Source organism: Amaranthus tricolor, chromosome 6 (genome assembly GCF_026212465.1).
Source record: "Amaranthus tricolor cultivar Red isolate AtriRed21 chromosome 6, ASM2621246v1, whole genome shotgun sequence".
Taxonomy (NCBI): domain Eukaryota; kingdom Viridiplantae; phylum Streptophyta; class Magnoliopsida; order Caryophyllales; family Amaranthaceae; genus Amaranthus; species Amaranthus tricolor.
Window position 1 is genome coordinate 22,969,587 of NC_080052.1, and position 17,280 is coordinate 22,986,866.

The 17,280-nt window shown below is 33.2% G+C and overlaps 1 protein-coding gene across 6 annotated transcripts; it reads left to right on the forward strand.

Annotated features, from left to right (window-relative positions):
* Nucleotides 1–897: 897 nt before the first annotated feature.
* Nucleotides 898–16,735, forward strand: LOC130814732 (K(+) efflux antiporter 4-like). 6 transcript variants are annotated; one of them, XM_057680905.1, is made up of 21 exons: nt 1,638–1,668; nt 4,769–4,837; nt 4,952–5,180; nt 6,039–6,097; nt 7,069–7,150; nt 7,268–7,329; nt 7,408–7,483; nt 9,632–9,706; nt 10,080–10,151; nt 10,236–10,319; nt 11,779–11,847; nt 12,256–12,333; nt 12,517–12,605; nt 13,503–13,599; nt 13,684–13,737; nt 14,909–15,004; nt 15,201–15,389; nt 15,495–15,572; nt 15,791–15,835; nt 15,954–16,043; nt 16,173–16,735. In XM_057680905.1, the coding sequence occupies exons 3-21, from the start codon at nt 5,139–5,141 to the stop codon at nt 16,251–16,253; spliced, it is 1,518 nt and encodes a 505-aa protein (XP_057536888.1). In that variant the 5' UTR covers nt 1,638–1,668; nt 4,769–4,837; nt 4,952–5,138; the 3' UTR covers nt 16,254–16,735. The 6 variants fall into 6 exon arrangements, with proteins under 6 accessions (XP_057536884.1, XP_057536887.1, XP_057536886.1 ...); XM_057680907.1 differs by having other exon boundaries at nt 1,639–1,668; nt 7,072–7,150; XM_057680901.1 differs by lacking the exons at nt 4,769–4,837; nt 4,952–5,180 and adding an exon at nt 898–1,333 and having other exon boundaries at nt 1,625–1,668.
* The last annotated feature ends 545 nt before the right edge of the window (nt 16,736–17,280 follow it).

Here is a 17,280-nt window from a genome sequence, read left to right on the forward strand (position 1 = left end):
AAGAATGTCAATCACGGCCCTTTAGTTATTGATATTGTTAGTAAATGAGATCTATAGTCTCCGTCATTAATAAGTTCATATATTGAGCATATTTATTTAGAGATACATGAATAATTGAGTACCGTAGTTGAAAGGCTAAAGGTTGTGACTATAGATTGGTTATATTTATTAGTTAACATATTTCTTTCTCTATATAAAAAGTGATTGACTCTTTTCATAACCGCTAACATTCAATCAATTAGGAGCTTTTAGTGATAAGGATGGGGATGATGAGGTTAGAAAGGTACATGATAAAGCTATTAGAGCTAATGCACCTTCAAAATACTTCAATCAAACCTTTAAGGTTAAGTTATCTTAGTGGACTCCGGAGATTATGTATATCTAACAATGATATTCATGTTGCTCAAAAAAAAAATGATATTTATGTTGTTAGCAATAAATATATTGTGGGATAAAAGTTTGATAATATTACACAATCGAAGGGTTCAATCACAAGAAAACAATCATTTTGGATTTCTTATTTGAGACAATTATGTTTGTCGTAGATTGTACAGGGAATAACACCAAATTTGAAGATTGCGTGCAACAAGAAATTTGTAACTCCCTATCTTAAAAGATGAGCAACTCTAATTGCCAAAGTCACATAATTGTTCAATTGTTCTATATTCGGATAATCCATATACCCAATCTGGCTATTCGAATCTTCTGATATTCAATTTATGCGAAACTGATTTGATTCAATTGATATCCATTTTCACACCTGTATACATTAATTAATTCAATTCTAAAAATCTATATCGCGTTCTTAACTCATTCATTCAATTTTAAAAAATCTATTCCGATTTCTTCCCCCAATCTGACTATTCAAATGTTGTTATATCCAAACGACCCCATACATTCATTAATTCACTTTTTCATTCAATTCCAATTTCCAAACAACTCTCTTCTCTTGCACAATACCACCCACTGCGCGCGTGCAAATCGATTCCGCTTTCTTCACTCATCACACATACACTTTCTACTAAATCTCTCTCTCCCTTACTGCAAATAAAATTTGCTTGTTTGTTCCTCTCGCTTTCAGTTAAGAGAAGAGCATCAATGGGGTTTCCCAGTTCTTCGTTTTCTCTCTCTCTACTTCTCATCTTCGGTTTTCTCTTCTCCTCTTCTCTATCTCTCCCTTTCCTCTTCCTCGCTAACGATTCTTCTACCTCCTTTAACAATGGCGATGTTAATCTCACTGTAGTTAACAATACTAGAAACTCTAGTAGTAGTTTTGCCGACATGTTCGATCGCGCTTTGGAGAAAGAATTCACTGAAAATGATCAAACTGAAGGTTTTTAGGGATTTTCCTTAGATCTGAATTCCTCTTTTTCTCTGTATTTTTTTTATTCTTTTTTAGTTTCAGCTGTTGTTAGTTTAATAATGCATGAGCTAGGGTTTATCGGATTCGGATTCCGTATTTTAATTTTTATTTATTTTTTGATGAGCTCAAGGGTGGTAGTTAGATCAGTGCTTGATTTCTTGTAAAAGTAGGCTGTCGGTGATTTTTGTTTTGAAGAATGTGGATCTTTTGTTAGCTTAATTTGAGAATAATTTATCCAATTTGGTTCATTTATTTTTGCAGCTACTGATTCTGGGAGTTTTAACAACAGTGTTGCAGGACAACAGGTTAGTTGTATCGTTTCTTTTTACAAATTTAGCTAGTAGGATCTGTAATTCTGTGTGCTGAAGTTAGAAACATTGTGGGAGGATTTTGTACAATTTGCATGTTTAAAGATCTGTGCGTGTGAGGTTTTATTAGATTAGTTCCCTTATAGAAGTAGTCAGAGACGCTTGTTTGTAGAAACAGATGCTAAGTCCCTTAGTTAACTATATCAATGTTTTTCTGCTTGATAATTAGATTACTTATGTTGATGCCAATATGCAGTTTTGGCTTTGCTGCTATCATTCTATATATGGTTGGCAGTTACTTCTGCACCCTCTTAGTTTTTTTGTTTTTGTAGTATGCATTGCCGCATTAATTAGACGACTTTTATTTTCTGGGATTTAGGGTACTTGCTCTAACTCAGACATGTCTCACATTAATTAGACAACTTACTATTGATTAAATTGTATCGTTTTTTGACGATGAGATAATGTTAGGTTTTTCATCATATCTGACTTCTTTGGTTTATTTTGGAACATGAGTAGTTGTTTCTTATCTGAAGGTTTTAAGTGTTGGACAAGAGTATCCATCTGCAAGCAATATTCTGAATGTTTGCCATTTATTTCATCATTGATTTTTGAAGTGGTTTTGTTGTGCTAGTGTCTGCAGAGATTGTGAGGCCTTGAAATCTAACACTATGGTTGGATAATAGGAAATAAAGGATAGGAAAGAGTGAAAAATAGAGGGATTGCATTCACCTCATTTCGATGCCAATAGGGGAATGGAGGGTGAATTAGTAGGAGGAACTCCTCTACAATTTTAACAAAACAAATCATCCAATATAGGAAAGATTTGGAAGGAAAAGACACAAATCTCCCCTCTCCTTCCCACCCCTCTCCTTCCTTTCTTTCTAAAAGTATCATCCAAACTTACTCGGCCCTCTTCAAGTCGAAGAATGTGAAAATCTTGCTACTAAGCTTGTGTTACAATGTAGTTATTTATCCTTTCTTTTTCCTTTCCTTTATTTCTTTGAGTATATTCTAAATGCTTTTAGTAATCTCCCAGAAAATTTTTATGAAATGGAATCACGAAATTACTGAAGGATGTGGAAGGATCACAATCACCGAGCTTTCCAGTTCTAACATATTACAATCAAGCCAAAAAATAGGGTCTGACATGATTAAGTAAATACCTCAAATTTTTGTTGATTTATGTATTTGGAGCTCTTTTTGGTGTTTTTGACGGATTTATATTAATGTTATCACTTCATCTTTCGGTTTTGCTCTTCGACGATTGGTCGGTTGAATATGTTGCAAGTAATCATCAAGAATGGCCTCATATTTGGAAAGGAATTGAATTAGCGGCGGAAATCTTTATCCTACGAAAGGATAGACCTACGCTTGAATGCTATTATTTAAAATTCAATTTTCAATGGATCACATTTCTCAATAGGGCTACAGTTCACGAAATGGTGTCATACATTTAAACTAAAGTATAGCTGAAGCTGATAAATTGATATGGCGATTTATGATATTGTGTTTGAGCTTCTGCTCCTTTTAGCATGCATTGGTTATTGAAGGCACCTCAATTTTAGTTTTAAGAGGCGCAAGGTGCATCGAGGCGTAAAAGGCCTTTTTTTTCTGAGGCGAAAGTGCAGGCTTTTCATATGTGAAATGCACGATTTCTCTAAAAGGCTCCAAAATTAATTTTAAAACATATATAATACCAAAAACAACATGAAATTCATATAATTACAATATACAGGTTAGATAAACGCTATTTTATCACATAAAGTCACAAGATAACATAATTCTGAGTTGACCATATTGTTTTGCTTGATCCAAAGGATATGAAGATGCAGTAGGAGTTGATGAAATCATTGTTCAAGCTATAAATCATTATACATTGATGTCTAACACAAGCACAGACTGAATTAAATGATAGCACAAACAAAAAAAACTACTTCCTCTGTTCTTTTATTCTTGCTCTATTTGACCATCGTGCACTATTCATCAGCAAAATTTGACTCTTATATTGTCTTCTATAAGTTAAAACATTGTGATATGGGATCTTGTTTGAATTGTTTCGATCTAAAATATATTAATTTGTAGTTTCCATAATTTTTTGATAAACATTAATATAGATATTAACAATTGAAATGATTAAAGTTGTGCATTGGGGGATGTAAAAAGTCAAATGGTGCAAGATTTAAAGAATGGAAGTAGTATATGCTAAGACTTAATCACTATAACGTAAAAAAATTAAGTAATTAAATTAAATTACACATCAAATACACCATGTTTTTATCATTATTATTTTGACTAAATTGTAAACAAATTAGAGATTAATTGAATCTTTGTAATATAAGATAGATGTAGAAGTATAAAAGAAAAAAAAGTAAAAAAGAAATAAGAAAAAAAGAAATCTAAGTATTATAGATTTAAGTGTCGTAGAAAGAAACAAAAGAAAAGAAAAATAGAGAGAAAATTAGAGAAGTGATCAAAATTAGAAAGAAATTCGAAGAATAGAGAGAAAATTGAAGAAAAGGGAAGAAGAAGAATACGAAGGACACTTCTAAAAGAGAAGAACAATGCTCCTACTACTGTTATCTTCATCTACTTTGGCTTGGGCAAAAAATGGGCTTTTTTTCTCTTCTTAATTCTAGTAAACAACTTTGTCTTTTAAGTGTAATCCAGTTAATCAAGCAAAGGTAAGTATTTTAGTATCCAAAGCATAATTAAAGTAAAAACATAAGGTAGCATACAAGAGGCGCATATCTCTCCCTTGCCTTATGTACTACATTGCGCCTTGAGTCTCTGAGGCGTATTTCTGGTCGCCTTAGTGCGTCGGGCGCACCTTTTAAAATTAAGCCTCTACTTAGATGCTATAAACAATTTTTTTGCAATTCTAACGTTGGAAGGGCTAGGTCATCTTGATTAGTCCAGTGTAGGCAACATCTATAATTTGCTCCCAACTCCCAAGTCCTGACCAACTGGCTAATATGTTGTAACAAGGCATCTCCTCAGATTAAGATTTAAACACTAAAGATCACTTGCTGAAGTGGGTAATCAATGTGACCAGTATGTACCTATAGTGAACTTCCTTGTTTCTGACACCTTTCAGGTAACTAAATACCTTGACCGGCTGACTTATGCTAGATGAGTGCATGATTCTATACTATATTTTGTTTGTGTAAGTTTTTCTTAAGTGATTTCATATACTCGGCTAATTTATGTACTAATTTAACTCCTTCGCACCTGTATTAAATTATAAAAATCTTCATTTTCAATCTTTCTTCTGTAACAGAAATAACAAATCCATCAGAAAGTAGAATTACACTTTTTTCACGATTTTTCAAGCGGGTGGTCAATCGAAAAAATCCTTAGTTTGTGTGAGTCTTCCATTGCATAAGAAGCTTTTTTCGGTTACTCCAATTCTTCCTCATTAGTTTTCAATACTCTACTTTGTACCCAAGGGTAACTCTTTTGTGAAGATGTTTACCAAAGAAAGAATTGAAGCTGACCTTGATTTTGAGGTAAGAAAGCTGGCTTTTTTTCTTGCTAAGAAAAGATCTCTTGTTGCAGCTGAATTTCTTATAAAATCTGTGTTTAAAGATGCTCTGATGTGCATAAATCAAAAATTTCTCTTCCCCAGCACGTAAAGACTACCTCTTAGCAATCGTTCTTAGAAGATGTGCTTAAGACTGTATCCTGCTATTAAGGGGTTAACCTTTGACCTATCTTAGAGTTTCTTGTGGTTCCTCTCGACTAGTTTTTGTATCTTATGTTCTTTAGGTAAGTAATAAAATTTTATTTGTTAAAAAAAACATGCATGTGTGTGGGCATTGTAACAGAAATATGAAGAAGTTGGATTGTAATTACATAATTGGGAATAATATGACATATGCTTGAAGGTTTTTGTCCTTTTGGAGCTAGATGTTGCTTCCTACATTGCACTCTCTTTTCCAGCTTTAACGGATACAATTATGTTATATTACGTAGACTTTGGTCTGCATATCCTAGGGTCTGATTTTGTTTGTAAAAAGTTTCATGATTTTGGCCCAAAAGTACATGTCCAAGTACCATACTTAGGTGTGTGTATCAAAGATAGTACATGACACTTGAGAAGTATAAAGGGTTCCTTATTCCTTTTTGATTAGTTGATTTGAGATCATGTGAGTGTTAAGCCATTGTCTGTTGCTAGCCTCACTTTAGTGTACTCCTTTAAGGAAAGAAGATGATTGGGAATTTGACTTGTCTCTATGTAGCTAATAAATCCTACTTGTATCTATTACTTTTGCTTCACTTTTAGTTTATTGTGTATATTTGTGCATATGCGTTTGGAAAAAAGTTTCCTTGTAAATATTCTTAAGATAATTATCTTTGTCATTCAGGCTGTTTTGGAGACAGTTGCTAGAGTGAAGCCGAAGAAAAATGAAACCAAAGAGGACAAGTATGTAGTTTGTTTCGTGGTTAAAAATTTGGTTATAGCTTGATTTTGTAGCTCAAACAGGTAATACTTGTGCTTGATAGCAGAAAATTTTGTGGCGTTTCTAAAACTCAAATTTTTTTAGAATTTGGAGTCTATTTTTTAAAGCTGATTTTGATGTTTGCTTTTACTCTTTTTGTATTTGGAGTAAACCATGTCCTATTTCGATAGAGTCAAGCATTTACAATTCTTCGGTTTTATATTGTAGAGTACTATTAAAATGGCTATTAAATCATTTATGCTTCTTATTTATGTGAAGTTTTTTATGATATTTGCAATCAAGGGACAATCACATGGAATGAAATTTGCACGACTTCTATGTAACGTGTTTGAGAGTTGATGCAACAATGAATTTCGTTATTTAACGGCGCTCGACGCATGGCTTTTCATTGACTGTTAAGTAACATATGACATGATATTTGCGTTACAAGTTTACAACATTATTTTTCGAGAAGAGGCTATAAAAATCCTTCTAACATCTTACTAAATTGTAGAAAGAATTCTAATATCTCACTGCTAATTCATAAATACTCATTAATTTTAATTATTACAAATCACTCAAATTATAGTTATTTATAATTTTAATTGTTACATAAAATAATTAAATTATCAACTTAAAGTACCTCATATTGTGCAATTATAATAGCTACGGGCATATGATTTCGTTATAATAGTAGTTCAACAATAAAAATGCAATTATAAGCTCAAAGCTACTTGGCATTTAGGGTAATGGCATATTTTTGTAATTGGAGTAAATCTTTATCATCTTTAAAAAATGAGAGGGTTTGCTCTTTTTTTGATGGTTCATATTTCAAATTTCAAATGTATATTTCTGTACATTACTAACCCTTAGTCTTGTTAATGTCAATGCTCATGATCCCTTCAATGCAGTCTTGTCTTTATTTAATTATTCCAATGTGTGCCATGTTCTTTAGCAGGTCTTTTCAGCTTCATCATGTTTTTAATTTGGATAATGAGAACGGTGCTGAGGATACTCCTACTCTGATCGATAGAAAGGTACATGTCATTGAATTCTACTTTATTAGTTGCATCATTACCGCCCTTGAATTCCTTATTTAAATGAAGCAAATACCATATAGTCTTGCTCTTAACATATATATCTTTTTAAACCAGGATAATGTCTTCATTATTTCCAATCCAAAATCAAAGTATCCTATGCTGCAGCTAGACCTGAGGTTAGCTGGCAGTTTTCTCTGTCAATTAAACTATAAGATGATAGTGAAAAGTTTAATCCCAGGATGTTGATTCTGCAGATTGATATCAGAGCTAGTTGTTGTGATTGTCTCTGCAACTTGTGGTGGCATTGCATTTGCGTGTGCTGGACAACCGGTATGATCTTGTTCCTGTTATATTTTATAAAATGACTCATTTAATCATTTGCACTTATTTATGTGGTGTTTTAAATGATGCATGCAATGAAAGGCCAATTGAAAATAATCTATTTGTTATTAACCCTACTTAGGTGGAATCACTTTGCAATGGGTATAGGCATGTTTTATATTACATGTATGCTAGGCTGAAATGTATGATGCACTAACACTATCAATGTGACCAGGAAAATTGAAAATCAAGTAATCAATGTAATGTCCTTTTTAAATTTAGAGCCTTGCAACTTACAAGCATTGCCTTTGGATCTTCATTGATCAAGTAGAGTTCTCAATGTTAAAAATATATGGAACTCCATGGAGAATACTTAGATTAGATCTAACCTTCATTCAAAGTAAACGTTTCTTGGAAATGTTCTATCATGCTACCTTTCTCCTAGTTTTTGTCCATTTTTTCGTTATATGAGCAGATCATAGTTGCTTTTGATATCTCTTTAGTGAGCTGTTGAGAGGTTGAGATCTATGAAGCAATTGTGGTGGTGGACCGCCTGAAGTTTTTATATGTACTCGATAACAGCTGTGAACTATTGTTTATCTATAGTTGTAATTGGCCTAATTATATTATCAAACCCCTCAACACTGTTTACAAATTACAACTGAACTGCAACCCTTGTTTGATTTTATTGAACATGACATGCTAGGTCAAGTTTACGTGACTCACCATATTATTTTGTATGCTATCGACCATATAGTGATTACTGTCAATTATCCATGTTATTTTGTTTTGCTGATCTGTCACTTTCAGCTGTAGCATTGAATGACCATTAGGCTTGATAGTCACCTTCTATCATGGTTAAAGATTTGTGATTTGACACAGGCACACCGACATTTTATTGATAGGTGTTTTGTTGTTTGTACAACTGGTTTGGATTGGAGTAAATGGAAGAAAAGGAAGGGTACGAGAGTGGAGGTATGAAGTTGCCTTCATTTGGATAGAAAATGGGGAGGGGAGGAAATGAAGGAGTGGATTTCTTCATACTTAGTACTCTCAAGCAACAGTGATTTGTAAGGAGTGATCACTCCTCCCTTCCCAACCCTTCCGTTCCCTTCTTTTTCTCCTTCAAATGTTTTCGAACAAGCTTTAGGATGGCTTTGGTTGGGTTGGTGAACTACACCGCAACTTAATACTCCTGTTATTTTTTTTACCTTGCGCCCTAATACATTTGCACATATATTAAGGTAGTGGATATGTTTTAGGAAAATATCAGTATAATTCTTGCTTATAATGGGATTATAAGCTAATGGTGGGCAATTAAAATAGATAAATTATATTTATATATAGAAAGTATGATATAGTTTTGTTTAGTAGTGATAAAAAATATCATTATTGCCCTTGTTTAAGGATTATATGGTGGGCCACACAAATAAAATGGAGTAGGTAATAGAATAACTTTCTTACTATAAAGGAAAATGGTGCAAGTCATAGAGAATTGCCAAGTAATAGAGTAGGTAATAAAATAATTGCTCCTGGACATGGTGTTGTCTGTGGGCCCTGCATTGAAGATAAAAAGTAAATTTTGAAAAGATATAGTAATATTAGTATGGAGTCATTAGTACAATAATAAAGTTTACCAAAAATTTGTATAAAATTATTTGAATCAAATTGAAATGTTCACATATTTTATTTTGTATAAATATAAATATAATTAAAAACATTTGTCCAAAGGCTAAGGTTTTGCTTGGATTGGCATAGCGCAAGGCTTGTAGTTCGTGCCTGCCTAACGGCACAATGATAGTTGGTTGGCAACTTCTGTCCTTAGAGAAAACCCCACCATTTATCATCACTCTATTTAACATTTTAACTAGGATGTTTTGCTCAACACATTCATACTCGACTAATATTGTAGGTCATTTAAAAATAATTAACATTGTAGGAAAGTGAATTTTCTGGACATCCTAAAATCTAAAAGTGTGCATGACCATTGTGTTTGGATGAAAGTAGTATTTTCCAGTTAACAATTGCCATACTTTAATAAAAGACATTTGAAACATTTCCATCATTCGTGTTGAATTTTATTATTATATTGCCATATAAGAAGTCAAAGCAAAAGTGTTATCATTCTCAACAGTTACAGGACCCCATAAATTGCAGGTCATCACTGGTTATCTATTGGCAGGATCTATTATTGGACCTGGGGGCTTCAGTTTCGTAACTGAAATGGTGCAGGTATGCATATTGAAGATCCTATTTGCAACAAAATAAAAGTTGTTGTATATTGGTTTGTTTCCTTATCTCTATGGAATATATATATATATTATCTGTCTATATAGCTATGTTATGCCATGGAAGAAGGTAGCGGAGGGGTGAGGTAAAATCAGAATGTGTAACACCTGAATCTCCTCCTGTAGGGGTTGGAAATTCAGGGGTGTTATGGTATGTATTATTTATGATTAACCTTTGATTGACATAATTGTGAGTCACGTATTATAACTTAAAAGAACATTTTATGATGGATAGAAATTATTGTTTTTTTTCTTATCTCACTGTGCAATGTGGCACGTCTAATTTTAATGTGCATGCTATTGTTTTGTTTCTGCAGGTTGAGACAGTGGCTCAATTTGGTGTAATTTTTCTCTTATTTGCTCTGGGCTTGGAGTTCTCTGCAGCCAAGGTATAAATTAACTTTCTGTTGGTTGTTTTCATCTAAACTTCAATGTGATCACTCTCTGACTAGTCTCATATATAAAAATGGCAGTTGCGCGTGGTTCGGGCTGTGGCTATTTTGGGGGGCGTATCCCAAATTTTCCTGTTCATGTTTCTCTGTGGAGTAACTGCATCTGTATGTCTTTTCTATCCTTACATTTGAATTCTGCTATCTTTAGTTTGGGCCTTACCGCATCTCCAAAGGTCTTATACTGTGTTGTGGATTATTAACCCTATAGATTCATCATTCAGAATAGTGAACACCTTGGATTTTACTTGCACTACTATTTTATCACCTTGGTCTTACAGAGATTTTCATAGGACGTAAACCTTTGATTTTGTCGTCTAATATTTTTCCCACTTTTGGTGGTGAAGCTTTAGATTTGTGGATGATTGATGGTCAGATTATGTACCTTTTTTTTACATTGTCACCTAGTATTAAAAGTAGGCTACATGATTATATATTTTCATACTGCATTAGGTAAATTTTGATTGCCGGTGATTCTCACCATCATATATAGTTAGAGAAGAAAATTTTGCTATATTACTTTTTATAATAAGGTGGGTTGTGCATGTGTTCTCAGGATGCTTTCTATTATATTTGTCTTTTTAAAGAAGGCATTTTCTTTTCTGGTTGTGTTGAGATGCTATTAATCTCTCATTAGAATCATATCTTATGGGATGAATCATACTTTGGATTTTTCTGAACTGAACAAGTAACATTTTCCGTGATAATATATGCTTTAACCAGTTATATTTAAGAAATCATTTGTTGTTGACTTGTTGTATAACTTTTGTTTGCAATATATCATTTGTTTCCCTCTTGTTTTTACTTGCTGAAGCTGTGGCCTGTGGGTTAGCTTATAGGAGTTTTATGTAGAGTTTTTGAAATCTAGAATCCAGTCGTATTATTAGGTTATTTGGTGGGAATAATGAGAAGTCATGGCGTAAAATATTTTTGGTTAGGGAGGAGTGCTCTTATCCGCCAACTCCTTAGGAAATTACCTTTCAATTGATAACCTTTGTATTGATGTAGTTTTCTTATTGGATCATGGTGTTGTGACTTGTAGGGCAACTTTCTTTTTAGGATCTAATTTACAAGACATGTACCCTTCTTTTTATAAATATACTCTCTTCGTGACTGTCTCATATTTATGTCCCATAACCATTTCCTTTTTTTCGAGTCACTTTCTTTGGCACAGAAAGCATCCTTTTCTCCCTCTACATTCCAAGATTTTCTATCTCAACTTTCAGCTCAATTCATTTTTCACTTTATAAAATATTCTTTATTTCTGGCCATTTTAAATGGAAAGATAAATGCAGGATAGAGAAAGTTATTTTATCTCAAGAAGGATCAGAAAGCATCAATATATATGCAAGTTTTATGCAGGTTCACCCTTATTTACCTTTTTTGACTGCCTTCCAATTGTGCCCTGGTTCTCTCCTAGCCAAATTAATGGTGGACACGCATTATCTTGTATTAATACACTTCAAGTTGTGTATCTGTGTTACCTGTTGTGTGATTTGCATATACCTTCTTAAGAGGGGAGGCCTTGTGAATGGGTTTTTAATGAAGCTGCTTTATGTTATTACAGTTATGTGGTGCTAAAACTTCTGAAGGCGTTTTTGTTGGCTTATTCCTGTCAATGTCATCTACAGCTGTGGTATGTGCCTTCTCTTGTAATGGGCCATTTGGTGTGTTAAGTAGGATGATGGATGAAGTTACTATGGCACGTGTTGGTGTGTTTGGTGTTTAAATGGTTCTTGTTTGATAAATTGTTCTTACAACAGTTGCAAATCTGTAGCTATTTTTGGGATTTGTGCTTGACTGAATTTTTTTCAAAAACAATCTCATGACTTATAAATTGTTTTGGAAAGAATTTTTGGTTAATGATGTTGAGCCTTATATCTAAGCTATTATCAAATGCTTGTAGCTGTCATTTTAGTGTGATTTTGTCTCTTGTATATTTGTTTTAGGTTCTTCAATATTCTATTTTTTTCATGTCCTGCTATAATATATTTATCTCTGAATTTTAACCATGATTCTGAGGCGCTCTATTATGAAATCTTAGGTCTTGAAGTTTCTGATGGAAAAAAATAGTGTCAATGCCCTACATGGTCAAGTCACTATTGGCACCCTGATTTTGCAGGTGTGTTTTCTTCTATGAAATTCCCAAGCAAGAAAATTCCTAGCATGGTAATTTGTACTTTGATTTAGGAAGGGATGGGACCGTGGGACAATGGGGTATTTGTGTTTTTAGTCAACTAATATCACTTAAAATTTTTATCATGCAGTCTTGTGCTTCTAATAAATAATTTTTCTATGATGCTAGGACTGTACGGTGGGTTTGCTCTTTGCTTTCTTACCAGTACTTGGTGGTACCTCCGGTGTTCTTCAGGGTGTTATTTCCATGTCAAAATCGTAAGTATTTTTTACATGGTCGCTTGATGAAATTCTATATTCGTTCATGATTTGGTGGTAATCACTTTATATTCAATGGATGTTTATGAGGCAATTTTGATGTCTCGGCATGATGCCATCAACATATCATATAGGGAATAAGGAAGTAGTTGTAGTAGATTGATGGTTTGTGATGGTGAAGATCAAAATTTCATATTCCTCTTTCTGAGTTTTGCTCATTTTTTTGGTATAGCATATCACCTTTTTTATTTATATAATTGTCGAATCATCAATTTGCGTCTATGAAGCATTTAGATGTTCTGCTTTTTATGACCTCTCAAATCAGACTTGAAATTATGAAGTCCCTCATCCTCAAAAGATTAGCTTCCCACCAATCGAATGGGTAACTGTTTGGAAATTGCTATGTCATATGATTGATTGCGCATTAGTGGTACATTCATTTTTATACCATTCCTGGTTTCCTACTTTCCTATTAGCTGCTTGATTGAAAACCCCTTTTACAATCCTCCAATTGAGTGCAACTTAGGAACTCAAGCATTCCTACACCATTATGGGCTACCGCAAGTTCTTTTGCTTCTTGTTTTTCATTATACCACCCTGCCTTAGGTTATCATTGTTTTCTGTTAGTTAACAAGACCTTTTAGTATGGTTGACGACTCTTATAATGCCTAATTAAGTTCATGTATAAGTCTAGAATAATTACAAGTTATGGTTAGGTGAAAGGTGAAACGTTGTGACTCTTTAATGATCACAATCAAATGATGTTCGTGATTTGCATACTCTATTTCATTTAATGTCTGGGTGCTACTGAGAGATTGGGGCCGTATAAAGATTTTCAAATCCATCTTAGATTAATGGTAATTTTCTTATTGTTTAATTGATATTATGTGTTTCCAGGTTACTCACTTTGATCTCCTTCTTGGCCATTTTGTCAATATTGACTCGAACTCTTGTACCACGGTTCCTTAAGTTGATGATAAGTCTTTCCTCTCAAGTAAGCAATTCAGTATCTAATCAATGTAATTTTTGATTGGATCTTTCTTTATGTCCTCATTTGATTGTATTATTACGTGTGCAGACAAATGAACTTTATCAACTGGCATCCGTGGCTTTCTGCTTGCTTGTGGCCTGGGTTAGCCTCAGTTTCCCTATAATGAGTGCTGAATTTAATATTGCAATCGTATTTATGTGCTTTCTGGTTGAATTTATTGTTTTTTTGGTTCTTTTCTCCTTGTTGGAACTGTCAATGTAGAAAAGAATTGCACTTATACCCCAAAAGTTTTTGGGGCATATAGATAGAAAAAACTACCTGGTTAATTTAATTTTTCAGAAGTCCATGGGTGGTTCTAGTATTGTGAAAAATATCATGGAATCATCATATTATGAAGGTTTTGAGCTTACCGTGCCTGAAACATAGGCCACAAAACCATCCACATTTACCATGAAAACTACGGTTACCGCGACCATGATCGAAATCACTTTGCACTGACTTCAATATGGTAAAGAATTTAAACGATGATGATTGCAGTCAAAAGTGACTACTTGTAGAACTTCTAATGAAAAGGCCAAGTTTTAATGGTGAGTGGGATTTTTTTTTATCTTATAATTAAGGGATTGGTTTTGTTATAGTAATTTGCTTCAAGATTAGGACCATTCTTGAGATTTTATGGGTCCTAGGAAAATTTAATGAAGGAGACCCTATCGATAGCTAAATGAATTTACTCTTAAATAAAATTATGCAATAGACAACAAAAATATTATTGTTAAAAGTATATTGATTATGTTTATTTTGATTAATGTTGATTAGTTTTAAATAATAAATTTTTTTATGATATTTTATTTAATATCCGGATTACGCTCTCCATCCCAAAATCTCATGGTCTTCCGTCACGTTTTCCATGGGAATTTTGGGATGTAAAATCATTAATTTATCGTCAACATCAATATATTATAATGAATCCTTTTCAATTGATAAAATTGTCAAACTATTCTATGTTTTTTTGTGACATTGACCTCAAATACGTTTTTTTTTTTATCAATTTTAGTTTTGAAAATTTTCTTTCAAAAAATAATCTGTAAGCAATGAAAACATTCGGATAAATAAAGAGCTGAAAAGTTGGCTGACCTGAGTTTATTGACTTGACGGTTTCATCTTTAAGTTCATGAATTAGTACTTTATTGTTGTATCTTGATTAACATAATGCCATCATTTTACTTTTTGCTGTGATTTGTATGTAGATACTCCATGATGCGAGTTTTTAACCAGTTTTATCTATTTTTTGACTTGGGTTTTGTCTTATCAGTGTAGCGATAAGCTTGGTCTAAGTCTTGAACTTGGATCCTTTGCTGCTGGAGTTATGATTTCAACTACTGATCTTGCTCAGCATACACTTGAACAGGCAAGATTTTTGGATTATATGATATTGCTTCTATGCTTAAAGATGAGCTCGAAACTCCTTTCTTCCATAAAATTGTGCTGGTTAATCTTTAAGTGGTGTATGACTGACAACTTCTTTAGTTCCTCTGTACTTGATTTATTTTGAGAATACTTCATGTTTAGAATCTTACTTTATATATGGTATGCATACTTTGCAGATTGAGCCTATACGAAACTTCTTTGCTGCTCTTTTTCTCGCAAGCATTGGGATGCTGATTCATGTTCATTTTCTCTGGAATCATGTTGATATCTTGCTGGCAGCTGTCATATTAGTGATTATCATAAAAACTATCGTGGTTGCTATAGTAGTCAAAGCATTTGGTTACAATAACAAAACTTCGCTTCTTGTAAGATTTCCTTATGTACTTTGTATTTCAGTATATTGCAAATCATTTTTTAAAATGATATCGATTTGGCTTAAAATAAAAGTAATTTTTGACTTTTGATAACAGGTTGGGATGTCCTTGGCGCAAATTGGAGAATTTGCTTTTGTTCTTCTTAGCCGTGCTTCTAATTTGCATCTTGTTGGGGTTAGCACATGTTTTCTATCTTCTGTTCCTTGGAAACTGATTTTTTATTGCTAATGACTTCGACTTGCGAAATATATATGATTATTAAGACCATTCTGTTCACTAGCTCTCCTGTGCCTCAGGAATGGTGGATGAACTGGTTATACCTTTACGCTTTCTTCTCCCCTTAAGTTTCTAATTCCTTTTGCTTAACATAATGATGAAATTCTCTCTTGCAGGGAAAAGTTTATTTACTGTTGCTTGGCACAACAGCTCTGAGTTTGGTAAGTTTGCATATTTGTTGGCTGAAGCCAAGGTTATGGATTAATGTGAATTGGGTGATCTACTGCTTGGTGTGCTTTTTAGAGTTTTATTTTTTGCGCTCATACTTTGTTATTTCAGGTGACGACGCCTTTACTTTTCAAGTTGATACCTGCTGTTGTTCATCTTGGAGTGTTGTTACGATGGTTTTCTCCAGACAGCTCTAGTGAGGTAAATAATCTTCCTATGCAATACCTTATTATTCAGTATGCTGTGTGCATCGAGCCAACTATTTGTTTCAGATGTTATTGCTTTAAATCAAGTATTTTGAGGTTACTTGTGTATGGTTTATCCTCCCAGATTGGATTTAAAGGTGATAACCTTCGCTCAGACAGTGTTAAGCGTATTGCTTTGATCGTTCAAGGGTCTCATGATTCATGATAGTTGTAAAAAATAACTTGAACCAGAAAAAGCAAATTTCGGGTATTACCTGATCGGCTTCTTCCTCTCCTCTGAGGGACAGGTGGCTAAGAGTGCGAAGGAGGTTGACTAGCAATCAAGACCTTACCACGCTGTTCTGATTTTGATGTATACAAGATGTCTGACAAAATGCGAAGTGAATTTCGTGGCAAGTGAAGAACGGAAATTGTACAGACAAACGATTTCATTTGCCAAAATTTTACCTCGGCTGATCGTGTTTGCCAATGACGTGCATAATTTTTTGTATAATTAGTGTTCATTTTTGTAATGTAATTCATTTTATTTTTGTTTCTAAATTTCAATCCCAATTGGAATCTTCAGTTTAGGGGAATCTATGATGCAACTATAGGAATGAATATTAATTGTATAATCTGAGTACTTATTGTCTTTGAGTGATCCACAAAACATAATCTGAAGAATGATTTCCAGAAATCAGCTTAAAATTCTGTGATTTTTGTACTTGGTAATCTCCAATTCCAAATTTCCAATGGTGTTCCAATTTTGTGGGTGTTGTTTGTTTTGTCTAACGAAGTAATTTACTTTGTGATTGCCTTCAAATTTACATATGTAGAGAAGTTTTAGTTGGTGAAGATAGATGTTAAACGGTTTCCATTCAGCTGAAAGCGTGCCTTTAGCGCAATTGTTGAGGTGCTCATTCAGCTGATTAGATGTTTTGAAAATTAGATTTTGTGTGCAAATTGATTTACTTTAAAATTATAACTTTTAAAACAAGTAAAGTGATGCTTTGAATAAAATTAATCTTACATTAGGGCAACCAAAATTGTGGCTAACTTAATATTCAAATGTTAATTATAACCTCTAAAATGACGTATTAAACATTTAGAAAGTCCTATAAAATTTCCTCTAACTCATATAATTAGTTTATTGTCTTAAATAATCATATTAAAATTTAAGTGATTATTTTAAAGTTACAAGTGATGACGTTCATACTATAAAAATAATCATTTAATTTTATAACTAGTCATTT